At 44.4% G+C, this 13,816-nt stretch overlaps 1 protein-coding gene across 3 annotated transcripts in view; it reads left to right on the top strand.

Moving 5' to 3' along the window:
* Positions 1-605: 605 nt before the first annotated feature.
* The window catches only part of LOC128582128 (zinc finger protein 136), a 29,888-nt gene continuing 16,677 nt past the window's right edge, over positions 606-13,816 (top strand). The window contains exons 1-2 of one of the 3 annotated variants that reach the window (XM_053585715.1): positions 606-807; positions 10,348-10,431. In XM_053585715.1, the coding sequence (XP_053441690.1) occupies positions 805-807; positions 10,348-10,431 (87 nt within the window). In that variant the 5' untranslated portion in view covers positions 606-804. The remainder of the gene's footprint in view (positions 808-10,347; positions 10,432-13,816) is intronic. The other 2 variants (XM_053585716.1, XM_053585717.1) reach the window with 2 other exon arrangements.

Here is a 13,816-nt window from a genome sequence, read left to right on the forward strand (position 1 = left end):
AGGCGTGAGCCATCGCGCCCGGCCCCTTTCAATTTCTTTACAGAATACTGCTGCACATAGCTCCAGTTTTTCCATGCATTTATGTTTTTATTTTCGTGTTGGCGATTTTTAATTTTCCTGACTGAAAATGAATAGGTTGAGAGACTGTGGTAGGAGAAAGCCTGGGTTATGCCTTCCATCGCTTTGTCCCAAATTCCTGATCCCCGAGAACATCGTACCCTTCCTTCTGTTTCAGTCTTGTCTGGCCTTGCTTGGGCTGCTCTTCTGCTCTAAGGAAGGGAGGTCGCGCTTTTGGATCCTGAGCCTGGAATTCCTTGCGCACACTAGTGAGGAAGGAACAACCGAGCATAGGAAGTATCGGCTTTGGCAATGTACGAGGAAGTTCTGCTGAAATGCAGCTCTATCCCCGCGTCCTCTCACTCCCACCGGCCGGCCAAATCCGCTGGTGGGGCAGAAGCTTTGGGGGCCAGAACTGTGGCCAAGAATCTCTCATTCCTACTCCACTGAGCAAAGAGTCATCACGTCTGCTGTCATCTAGGATGCAGGGGGCGGAACCTGAAGTGGTATCTAATCAGGCCGCTGGGGCGGGACCCTGCTCAGGTCCAATCAGTCGCGAAACCCGGCCCTTGGCTGCAGACTTTCAATCTTCTCGCGGGATTTTAATTTCTCGCGTACGCCGAGCTCCTTTCAGCTTTGCTGCCAGCGGAGGCCTGAAGCGTCTCTGTTGCTACCTGTGTGGCGCTGTTCTCTACACTGGCCGCGGGATCCGTTAGGAGGGACGCTGAGACACCCGGGAGCTGGGAAATGGTGAGTATGCGGGGCCGGGAGTCCCGATACGGGGAGGAGGGGCTGGTTGTAAACGCCCGGAACCGCGGGACGCGGGCCTCCCGGGGGTCAGCTGCGGAGTCTATGACCTGAGGCCGCCGCCGGCGCGGCTTGGCCCTCGGTTCCTCTGGCCTACAAGGTGGGGCTGGGCCGGCAGGCGGGCCCCCGGGTGTCCTCCCGTCCCCACGCACGGCGACTTTCGGTCCTGGCTCCAATGTCCTCTCAGTGCAGCTCCGCGCCTTCAGCCCCGCGGCTTTCCAAATTGTGCGGTCACGGCGGGAGGGTCATCAGGGGAGAGTCCCGACTGGGTCTCTCTGGGATTCCTTTGTGGTGGATGACGTGGTCAGTAGGGTTCTCTAGTTGCTCCTTTTTGTCCAGAGGATCCCCATTTCCCCCTGAGTTTTCCAGATGTACGGGAAACAGGATCTGAAATTCACGACCCTGTCCCCCATCCTGGCTCTCTCTAGGGCTGCCAGTAAATCCAAAATTTCTGATTCCCTCCTGTCATTTCCAAACGTCATTCTTTCCCCTCCAATTCACATCATCAGGTTATTTCTCCTTCGTTCTACATTCCAAACAGACATGTATTTTAATTGTTTATCATTTTTCCTCAAAGCAACGTCTTTTATAAAGATGTGTTTTCTCTTTGTGGCCTTTTCACTTGAGAGGAAAGCAGAGAATAGCTGCCAGACATTCAGTTGTAAAAAATACCTGTGTCTTTCACCTCCTTTTATCTTCCTAAGCACAGATACTTTATCAGAATGCCTTTGAGTTGAGAGGTTCCCCTTTAGAAACTTCACAGGGTGGTGTGTCTTCAGTGACCTCTCCTGTCTTTTTCTCCTTCCTGGGTTTCAGAACTGCCTGCAGCTTACCCAGGGTGCAGGTAGCTTTCCAGGTCTCCTGGCAGGTCTAGAGAGTATCAGTACCTTGGTCGCGCCTCCCAGAGAACAGCCTGAAGTGGTGCGGAGGAGCCTTCCAGGGTTTGCAGCTGGGTATGCTGGGGCTTGGGGAAATCTCCTAGTTTACCCTTATTCTAAAAAGCCAATTCCTGGGGGCACTCAGCTTTTCCTCCCCCACTCCAATAGCTTTCCCTCCCCCTCTCCAAATAGTTTCCATTATTTGGAGACACTTTGGTGACCAGTTGTATTGCCATTACTGAAGGATGAGAAAAGAAAATAATTTTTATCAGAGAAATGCAAGTCCTATTAAATGCTCTGGCCCAGAGAGACATTATAATGAAACAGCAGTCATGTTCTACTTCCTCACACCCCTTGAGTTATGTATTCCTCTCTTCAAACTGCTTGCTATTGTCACAATTCACACCCTATGGCTTAATAGTGCAATATTATTTTTGTAAACTAATGACAATTCCTGACTAACCACTCCCTGTGCCCCCTTTGGAGGGCATGTTGGGTCATATTTTGTGCCTCAGCTTCTGTCTTTTAAGTCACCTGGAGAAAAAAACACAAATGATTCCTGTCCTTTGGTTCTCTCATCCTCATGAAGGGAAAAGAACTATTCCACAGGACAAGGAAAACCGACCCCAGGGAGGTGGAACAAAATGCACTTAGGGTGCACAACACACTGTGTCTTAGGAGAGCAGCATAGCATGGGGCAGTGTCTCAGGGGATAGGATGACTCATCTGACACTTAAGTCAGACTTGTCAGCACTGCTCCTCTGAGTTTGTCACCTTCAAATTGTTCAATTTTTTTCGCCTTCAGTTTTTCATTTACTGGCAAATGCATTTTATTAATAGAACTTTCATAGAGAAGATAAAGAATTTGCTTTCTTTTTTTTTTTTGGTAAAGAATTTTCAAAGAGGACTTTGGGGGGGGAATTAATATCTACTTTTATATTCCATGTTTCAAAAACTCTTCTTTTAAAACAATCAAACAAAAAAATACCCTCTTCTTTTCTTCTTCCCCAGAACATGTGTACTATGTTTGCTAGATCTATTTTCTGTTAGGTTAACTTGACATGGAACTCCAGGGCTTTGTCTTGAGAATATTATCAGGGAAAATAAATAGGAAGAAAAAAAAAAAAAAGAAGTCCCACAGCTTTTCCATTTTGGTTACAGAAAACAGAATACATTTTAGACAAGAAACTGTGGTAAATAAGAGGTAAATTATAAAGATTTGCCAAAACATCAATTTCTATTTTCTTGCATGGTGGAGAATTTGATAACAGTTCTGTTTCCTGTTATCGGAACTTGGTAGATTAATACTAAATTTTATGAGTCAGGACTTGGCAAAACCTGGAAGTACTCTACTATGAATATTTGTTTACTAAATGATTTATTATCATGGAAAAGTAAAAGTAGTAATTAAATGACATCTTTGTCATCCGAAAGGGATGGATACTTGTACTTTTCCTGTTGAGCTATAAAATATAAGTGCCTTACAGTTTTCCTCCCTCTTACACTGAATTTGAGTGATTTATTGTATTCATCAAAGATGGGGCATTTTCCTATGAAAGGTATATATGGGGAAGTGAGTCCCCTTTACTGGGAATAGGGGCCTGAGGTCAGCGACTGGAAGAAGTGATTATTCTAAAGGAGTACTGCAAAAGGGGGGAAAACATTAACTATAATAAGATCTACAAACATTTCAAAGTTTAGGAAGAAAAGTGCTTTTCTTTTAAAGGGAAGAATAAGTTTAGAAAGAAGGTAGGAAGCAGAGGACAGGATGGAGAGTTCCAAATCAGACCCTAGATCAAAGACTGTTTTACCATGAGGCCAGCCTGTTCTTTGAAGGGATCATCAAGGGGGGTTACCTGGTGGCTCAGGCTGAGGGTGGGTCAGAGTTCAGGAACCTGGAGGAAGGAGAGAAACTTAAAGTATTCAACCAAAAAGATAGTTTTGCCTCTTTTGAATTTTCAGTAAGTTAATATTACCATTGCTATACTATCATTATTACATGGAAGTGGTTGGGGGTGGGGGATTCTTTGCCTGTCGCACACCTGCTGCTAAGACTATGGCTCTTCTAGTGTAGTCATTCGTTCCATTGCTTGACTTGAGATGTTTCAAGTTCATTTTTTTTAATTTGCTGACAATATCAATTCTGTGTGTGTGTCTGTCTCCCTCTGTTGCCTGGGCTAAAGTTCAGTAGCATATGAACTTTAACTCAGCCACACTTAACCCTTTCCCTCCTCCTTCTCCTTCTACTCTCCTGAAACAAAGACAGGACCCTGGCTCAGCACCTGTAGCTCAGTGGGTGGCTAAGGTGCAAGCCACATACACTGGAGCTGGAGGGTTTGAATCCAGCCCTGGCCCGCCAAACAATAATGACAGCAGCAACCAAAAAATAGCCAGGCATTTGTGACAGCTTAAGGCTGTGTCTCAAAAAAAAAAAAAATAAATAAAATAAATATTTATCCTTATTTATCTCTAATTTATAAACATATATTATTTTTTACATTGGTGTTATTTTTCCTATAGTGGTCTTTCATCTTATATATTTTTGAGACAGAGTCTCATTATGTTGCCCTCTGTAGAGTGCAGTGGTGTCACAGCTCACAGCAATCTCAAACTCTTAGGCTTAAATGATTCTCTTGCCTCAGCCTCCCAAGTAGCTGGGACTATAGGCGTTTGCCACAACACCTGGCTGTTTTTTTTTATTGCAGTTGTCGTTGTTTAGCTGGCCCAGGCTGGGTTCAAACCTGCCAGCCTAGATAAATATGGCCGGCACCCTACCCACTGGACTACGGGTGCTGCCCTTTATTTTCTTTCTTTCTTTTTTTTTTTTTTTGTAGAGACAGAGTCTCACTGTACTGCCCTTGGTAGAGTGCCAGGGCGTCACACGGCTCACAGCAACCTCTAACTCCTGGGCTTACGCGATTCTCTTGCCTCAGCCTCCTGAGCAGCTGGGACTACTGGCGCCCACCACAATGCCCGGCTATTTTTTTGTTGCAGTTTGGCGGGGGCTGGGTTTGAACCCGCCACCATCGGCATATGGGGCCGGCGCCCTACTCACTGAGCCACAGGCGCCGCCCCCCTTTATTTTCTTATATATAAGAAAACTCTTCCTTCCTATGAAGTCAGAAAAATACATTTGCCTGTAACTTCCAAAATATTTTTGCTTTTTTTTTTTTTGTTTTTTGAGACAGAGTCTCACTTTGTCGCCCTCAGTAGAGTGCTGTGGCTTTATAGCTCACAGCAACCTCCAGCTCTTGGACTAGGGCGATTCTCTTGCCTCGGTCCCTGAGTACCTGGGACTACAGGTACCCGCCACAATGCCCGGCTATTTTTGTTGCAGTTGCCACTGCTGTTTTAGCTGGCCAGCGCGGGTTCGAACCCATCACCCTCGGTATATGGGGCCAGCACCCTACCTACTGAGCCACAGGCACCGCCCTATTTTTGCTTTTTTAATAGAAACAGTCTCAGTCTGTTATATAGGCTGGAGTGCAGTGGTCCCATCATAACTCATTGCAGCCTTGAACTCCTGGATTATATGCTTATTCTGCTTTAGCCTCCCAAATAGCTGGGCACAGGTAATCACACTGGGCTCGTTTTTATCTGTGTTGGACGTTTCTCCTTTCTTTCTTTTTTTTTTCTTTTTTTTGCAGTTTTGGCCAGGGCCGGACTCAAATCTGCCACCCCTGGTATATGAGGCCAGCGCCGTACTCCTTGAGCCACAGGCACTGCTCCACTTCTCCTTTCTATTCTTTTCTTTTTTTTTAAGATAGTGTCACACTCTGTTGCCCAGACTACAGTACAGTAGCTCACTGCAATCTCAAACTGCTGGGCTCAAGCAGTAGCCTCAGCCTCCCAAATAGCTGGGAGTACTGGCATGCTCACCATACCCTGCTTATTTTTCTGTTTTTAGTAGATACGGCGTCTCTCTTTTCCTCAGGCTGGTCTTAAACTCCTGACCTTAAGTGATTCTCCCAACACAGTCTCCCAGAGTGCTGGGATTATAGGTGTGGGCCACTGCGCCTGCCCTGTTTTTCTAATTTGGTCCTGAGATTTCTCTCTGGAGACTGGCTATGAACTCTGCCGCTGCCCTGGTGGGCCTCTAGGGGTTTGGTTGTGTATGTTTACAATGTTTCTTTTAAGGGATACTTCTTAATCCTTACACAGGACTTAAAGCTAGTGTCAGACCCATGGCTAGGTGTCACTCTCACAGGACAGTTGTCTATACTAGCAGGAGCCCTGTGGCTCTTATGTGACTATTGTCCAGTTTATTCCTGCTGAGACAGCCATTATCACAGTATTCCAAATAAGAGAGTTCTGCCCACAATAGAAGTTTGGTTATATCTGTCAGGTGACACTCAACAGGACGTAACTCAACAAAACATGTGGAATTACAGAAACTGAGTAAGAGATCCCAGAGAGAAAAGAGCAGAATGCCTTGTAGACCAACAGGAAGGGGAACCATATTCAACCACTGTCTGGAGAGTGAGGGAGAGAGGGTGAATTGACCTGTGGGCCAAAGTGTTTCTTGAGGTCCAGAGCATTACCTAAGCTGGTTTTCCTTAGGCAGTTACAATTGGTATGTTCAAAGCAAGCAGGCAGGAGGTCTGTTTGTCACTTGGAGACTGAGATGTAGTCACTACCACATATCTGTGCAGTGCATGTGGGTTGTGGGAGTCAGTGTGACAAGTCAAGTAAGTTGTATTTAGCTGTCCCATAGGGAGGTGCTGATGAGATTGTTATGTTACAGAGGTGTCTGGTTTGACCACACTGAAGAATTGGGAGGAGGTAGAGAACCTGGAAACTGTGTCAAGGGCGACTGAGCCCTGCTTCTAGTATGAGAAAGTTAAACCTATATTCAAAATGGGTGCTCAAGTAACATAAAATTATAACAATTCAGGATAGTAGGGAAGTCTACAATTAGTTGGTAATTATATAATGCATATAGAAAATATACCCTAGGGCAGGTGTCAGGTGTGATGGCTCATGCCTATAGTCTCAGCACTCTGGGAGGCCCAGGCCGGTGGACTGCTTGAGCTCAGGAGTTCAAGATCAGCTGTGCAAGAGTGAGACCCTATCTCTACTAAAAATAGAAAAATTAGCTGAGCATTGTGACGGGTGCCTGTAGTCCCAGCTACTTGGGAAGCTGAGGCAAGAGGATTGCTTGAATCCAGAAGTTTGAGATTTCTGTGAGCTGGGCTGGTGCCACTCTAGCCTGGATGTCAGAGTGAGATTCTGTCTCAGAAAACAAACAAACAAACAAAAAAAATTCCTCCACCTTTTTGTCTTGGAGTTGGCTACAAAGAAATTCTCTGGGTGTGGTGGCTCATTCCTATACATAATCCTAGCACTCTGGGGTCTAAGTGGGGAAGGTTGCTTGAGATCAGGAGTACAAGACCAGCCTGAGCACGAGCAAGACTCCATCTCTACTAAAAATGGAAAGATTAGCCTGTGTGGTGGCGCAGGCCTGTAGTCCCAGCTATTGGGGAGGCTGAAGCAGGGGGATCATTTGAGCCTAGGAATTTGAGGTTGCAACGAGCTATGATGATGCCACTGTCCTCTAGCCTGGGCAACTAAGTTGAGACTCTGTCTCAGGAAAAAAAAAAAAAAAAGGAAAAGAAATTATGATGTATTTTATCTGATTACAGGTCACAAAACCCCTGTTTCAGAAGGGGTCCTGGCCCATACCAGGGGGGAAAGAATGTTGTACACGGATGCCAGGTATAACCTGAACAAATAAGCCTTGTAGGGTTTTCCCACTCAGTCTATTAATATACCCTTTTGTCCGATCGTATTTACACATGGTTTTCTATGCTTTAATCATGCCTGTCCAATGATAACTCCATAAAAGGCTCAAAAAAATGAAGTACAGAGAGCTTCTGGAATGTTGATTTGTGGAGGCTTGCTAGAAGGAGATCAAGAATCCAGCCAGGTTCCAGGAGAATGGTGTACCCCAGCTACCCCTGAAGGGAAGCTGCTACACTTGTAACCCCTCTAGACTTTGCTCTATGTTAGCTCTTTGTCTGGCTATTTATTTGTATCCTTTAAAATATTCTTTATAATAAACTAGTAAGTGTAAGTGTATCCCTGACTTTTGTGAGCCCCTTTAGCCAATTAATAGAGCCTAAAGAGGTGGGGGGAGGGTTGTAGGAACCTCAACTTGTTGAAGCTGATTGGTCCAAAGTTCTGAAGGCTCAGACTTGCCCAGTTGTCCCACATGGGAGGCAGTCTTAAGGGACCAAGCCCTCTGCCTATAGGATCTGCCACTATTTCCAGGTTGATAGCTTTAGAAGAGAATTGATTGATGCACACCCAGCTGCTGTCACTGCAGAATTGATCACTTGCTTGTTGTTGGGAAGAAACCCCCACTCATTAGGTCACAGAAGCGTTTTGTGTTAATTCTTATTGTGTGGGAGCAGGGGAAAAATAGTTCGTGGTTTTTTTCATTTAGATGATGGGCATGATATTGATTATTCTCCTATAGATAACCATTTGTCCTTACCCCTTGGGTTCAAGTGTCTATCATTTCTATCACTGCCTGGTAATACCTGCTCTGTCATAGGTTTTGTGCCTTAAATATATGTCCTTGTTTCAGATTTTGCTGTTTTAGTCTGTTTATGCATCTCTTTGCTAATATTATATTGCCCTGATGACTATAGATTTCAAACCCTTGATGTGTGTGAGAGAAAGAGCCTCCCTGTCTTAGTCATTTTTGTTTTCTATAACAAATAAGCACAGACTGGATGCCTGAAACAACAAGCATTCATTTCTCAAAGGTTTAGAGAATTTCTTATGGCCAGTTCCAAAGAGAAAGGCAAGGGAAGAGAAGAGTATATTTTCTGTTTCTGTAAGACACTGCCCTGGGGAGAAAAAGGAGCTGGGGAAGAAGGTCAGAGAAAGAAGACACTGTTTTCTAAGGCCTAAGGCACTCCACTGTTATAACAAAAGGCTGTCTTTTGCTTTTATTTCTCTCAGGCTGTCTGCTTCAGGAACCAAGGATGAAAGACCAAATGCTTTTTTTTTTTTTTTTTTGCAGTTTTTGGCCAGCTGGGTTGAACCCGCCACCTCTGGTATATGTACATGGCGCTGGCACCCTACTCCTTCGAGCCACAGATGCTGCCCCCACATGCTTTTTATAAGATAGGCTTGTTGTTTTAGTAACTTAGGAAATAACAAGGGCTTGCAAGCGTTGCGACCCAAGAACAATGGAGGGGGAAAAATTCATTATATTCTGTGTATTTATCACAGAATATAATGTATCATTCACAGATGAATGTACCTTTACTTACAAAATGTTCATTATAAAATTTTAGGAAATATTTACAAAATATTCTCTACATGTTGACCACCTACTTGCCCTGTGTGGGACAACTTTTGGGATACCCTGTATTTTGTCCTTTATAACCAGGGACCTTACTGGTCATTAGGTTTTTTTTTTTTTTTTTTTTTTTTTTTTGAGACAGAGTCTCACTTTGTCACTCTTGGTAGGGATTGCCTTGGTGTCTTAGCTCACAGCAACCTCAAACTCTTGGGCTTAAGCGATTCTCTTGCTTTAGCCTCCCAAGTAGCTGGGCTACAGGTGCCTGCCACAACGTCCAGCTATTTTTAGAGACAGGGTCTCACTTTGGCTCAGGCTGATCTTGAACCTGAGAGCTCAGGCATTTCACCCATCTTGGCCTCCCAAGTGCTGGGAGGCGTGAGCTACAGTCCACAGCCCTGGTCATTAGGTTTTATAGCTACACAATGATCAGTCTGTTGGGAGTTGTACATCACATGGTTTGTAGTTCTCAGTTATTTTTTCCCCGAATAATATCCTTTATAGTTATATGTATTCTGAAGATTAATAATCAGAAGATAATTGGTACAATACTGGTGTTCCATTTAGTCACATGTCCAGTTTATCAACATATATGACCAGAATGTCTTCCAGAGAGATGTCACTCAATTTAGCAGGCTGCCATTCAGCCTTGTCAGGAGGTTACAAGAACAAGGGCAGTTTTGGCAAGCATATAGCTTCACTCTTCAGGCAACTGGCATAATTGTGCCAAAGTGATAATAGTATTCTTTTGCTCTGAGCCTCTCTCCACCTATTAATACAATACTGGATTTTCCTTGTTGCATAACCTGCTTATTCACTTTTTCTCCTTGTCTCCATTTGTCATTTGTTTTTACTCAGACCTTTCTGCCTTTGGTATAATGTTCAGCTACTTTTTTGGTCCACCTTGCAGGCAGTGACAAAGAACCAGTGGGCTGTCCTGACCATTAGACCTTAAAGAGGCGGTTCTCAACCTATGGGTCGTGGGAACTGTATTAAAGGGTTGCGGCATTAGGAAGGTTGAGAACCATTGCCATATAGTGACATTTATTGTTAGCTCTGACTTTGTCAGATGAGGTGAAGGCATAATCTACCCTATCAGACCTTTACAAATTTTGACATAGAGGTTTAAAGGTATAGTTAGAGTTTCTTGCTTAGGAATCATCCCTGCTTTCAGCACCCACAAATGTATTCCTGGTCCTGGTCCTATTGCATCAAGCAGAAAAAAAGTAGAGGTGATACAGGGAAGAATTACATAGCTGTACCAGCATTTTCTCCCCCACCTCTCTTTACTAGGTCCCCCAGAAAAGCAGAGGAGTTTATGCAGTGGGGACCTCTCTTGGACTACCTCATGTTAAGTGTGAGCACACACTCAGAAAGGTATGTGAGTCAGTCCCTTATATCTGTTTCCCCCAATTTTGCATTATAAATACAGGTATTTTAATTACTCATTTTAATTCTTTTACTAAAGAATGATAATTAACATGTTTGGTATAAAATTTTTATTATTATTATTATTATTTTTGAGACAGAGTCTCAGTCTGTCATCCATGCTAGAGCGCAGTGGTGTTGTCATAGCTCACTGCAACCTCAAACTCCGGGGCTCCAGTGATCCTCCTGCCTCAGCCTTGTGAGTAGCTGGGTCCACCAGGCACTTGCCACCAGCACAGCAAATTTTTCAGTTTTTCTAGGGCAATTGGGGTCTCTGTCTTGCTCAGGTTGTTCTTAAACTCCTGGTTATGTTTCTTCCACCTGGACATGGCCTGCCTGTCTACTGTTAAATTGATTAACCAGTCTAACCATTCTCCCATGCATTAAAGGTGGGAATTTTAATTGTAATCTTTACCTTTTGGCTTTTCAAATTCTTGCAAAGTTGGATAAATGAAACAGATTTATTTGGGACCTTTTTAGTTTGGGAGGCTAGTAGGGGGTCCTATTGGCCCACCCAACCTTCAGTAGTGTTGCATTGTTTGTTTCAGCACTTTCTTTTTTTTTTTTTTTTTTGTAGAGACAGAGTCTCACTGTACCACCCTCGCGTAGAGTGCCGTGGCGTCACATGGCTCACAGCAACCTCTAACTCTTGGGCTCATGCGATTCTCCTGCCTCAGCCTCCCAAGCAGCTGGGACCACAAGCGCGCGCCACAACGCCCGGCTATTTTTTTTTTGTTTGCAGTTTGGCCAGGGCTGGGTTTGAACCCGCCACCCTCCGCATATGGGGCTGGCGCTCTACTCATTGAGCCACAGGCGCCGCCCTGTTTCAGCACTTTCAATAACTGCTGTATTTATCCCATTTTATTTATTTACGTATTTGTTTGTTTGTATAAGAGATTGGGTTTTACTGTGTTGCCCAGGCTGGAGTCCAGTCATAGCTCACTGTAACCTTGAACTTCAGGGCCCCTGCCTTAGCCTCTTGAGTAGCAGGGACTCAGGTTCATGCCATCATGACACTAGGCTAATTTTTTATTTTTTCATAGAGATAGGTCTTGCTGTGTTGTCCAGGCTGGTCTCTCACTCCTGGCCTCACACAATCCTCCAGCAGTTCTCCAGCCTCTGCCTCCCAAAGTGCTGGGATTACAGGTGTGAGCCATTGTGTCTGGCCCATTTGTGATTATTTAGTAGGGAGCCATGGATCCTATATCAGCCAAAACATTTTTTTTTTTCACTCTTAAAACCAAAGATCCTACTCCAAAATTAGTTACCTTTGTAATCTATTTTGGTAAAAATTCTTCAGGGAGCTGATGATACAAACCCACAAAACGGGGCAATTTTTGAGATTATACATATCCTCTAGTTTCAATAGTTTTTTGGTTTTGCCCTTTTTCAGACTGTATGTATCCTCTAGTTTCAATAGCTTCTGGTTTGCCCTTCCCCTACATTGACTGCCTTTCTGGGTGTCAGAGGTCTTAGAGGTTCACTTTTTGTTGCCCTGACACAATTTTCGCCTTATAGATGGCTTTGAGGCCAGTGTCCTGAGTTCAGACACCTCAGCATCTGAGTGTGCTCCAGCCATGAGCCCTGAGCCAGTACTCTCCTTGCTTTCATTTTAGCTATGACAGGTGGTAATACCAAAGGATCATATGCTTAGCATGCTTCTTATTATCTTGTATTTCCTTGTATATCCAGTGAGCCAACTCCTTGGGAGCTAGGTCTACAACCATCTCTAAATTTCATTTGTAAATTTTTCCTTTAGTAACTAAGTGCAGCATAGCTAAAGTTTGATACCATGAGAAATGAGGCAGGCATCCAGGGATCAAAGCTCCTCGTTCCCCCATTCTTTCTTCCTTTCTCTTCACAAACCATTTTTTCAGGCTTTAAAATAGGTCCTAAATAGATTGGGACATACAATGGGAATACTTTGCAAATAAGATCTGCCCTACTTTCCCTGGAACCTGTGACCAGAGTCACACTGAGAACCTGGGCTGCTGTCCTCAAGACTGGCACTGAAGTGGGGAGGTGACAGGCTAGGACAGGTAAAATGTCTATAAGGCTTTCCCATGAGTTTTTACTTGACCCTGTGCTCCCATGGTTGTTGTACACATTTGATGGTTGTTGAGGGTTTTTTTTTTTTCTTTATAAAGAGAAAAAATGTTTCTCTTGGTTGCCTAGGCTAGAGAGCTGTGGCATCATAGTTCACAGCAACCTCAAACACCTGGGCTCAGCCAGTCCTTCTGCCTCAGCCTCCCAAATAGTTGGGACTATAGGAACCCTCCACAACACATGGCTAATTTTCCTATTTAGATGGGGGTTTCACTTTTGCTCAGGCTGGTCTTGAACTCCAGAGCTCATGGGATCCTCCCCACTTCAGCCTCTCAGAGGTTGTTGAAAGTTTGACAGTTATTTCTAACCATTGTTTAACTATGTTTCTGTGGAGAGATAGGTTCTTGGAATAGCCTGCTGTGCCATTTGCTGAGATCACTCCCCTGGACTGTTAGTTGTATTTTATTTTATTTGAGACAGCCTCAAGCTGTCACCTTGGTTAGAGTACCGGGGCATCACAGCTCACAGCAACCTCCAACTCCTGGACTCAAGCAATTCTCCTGCCTCCATCTTCCAAGTAGCTGGGACTACAGGCGCCTGCCACAATGCCCAGGCGCAGCCGTCATTGTTGTTTGGTGGGCCCGGGCTGGATTTGAACCCGCCAGCTCAGGTGTATGTGGCTGGTGCCTTAGCTGCTTTAGCCATAGGCGCCGAGCTGCCACAGGCGCCAAGGCAGTTGTATTTTATTGATCTAAATACTTGTGCCACTACTATTGGACTGTCTTGATTATTATTGTTTTGTAGCGAGTTTTGAAATTGTCATGCCTGAGTTCTGCTACTTTGCTCTTTTTAAGATTGCTCTCATATTTTGAGTGCCTATGATATTCTGAGTCCATTGCAATTCTATATTAATTTTATTTTTTTTATTTTTTGTTTCTTTTGAGACAGGGTCTCTCTCTGTTGCTCAAGCTGGAAGGCAGTGGCATCATGATAGCTAGCCTTGAACTATTGGGCTCAAGTGATCCTTTCTTTTCTTTCTTTCTTTTTTTTTTTTTTTTTGAGACAGAGTCTCACTATGTCACCCTCCGTAGAGTGCTATGGTATCACAGCTCACAGCAAACTCAAACTCCTGGGCTTAAGCAATTCTCTTGCCTCAGCCTCCCAAGTAGCTGGGACTACAGGCGCCCACCACAACGCCTGGCTATTTTTTGTTGCAGTAGTCATTTACCAGCCTCAATTTATGTGGCTGGCGCCGTAACCACTGTGCTTTGGACACCGAGCCTCAAGT

This window comes from Nycticebus coucang, chromosome 3, assembly GCF_027406575.1.
Source record: "Nycticebus coucang isolate mNycCou1 chromosome 3, mNycCou1.pri, whole genome shotgun sequence".
Taxonomy (NCBI): domain Eukaryota; kingdom Metazoa; phylum Chordata; class Mammalia; order Primates; family Lorisidae; genus Nycticebus; species Nycticebus coucang.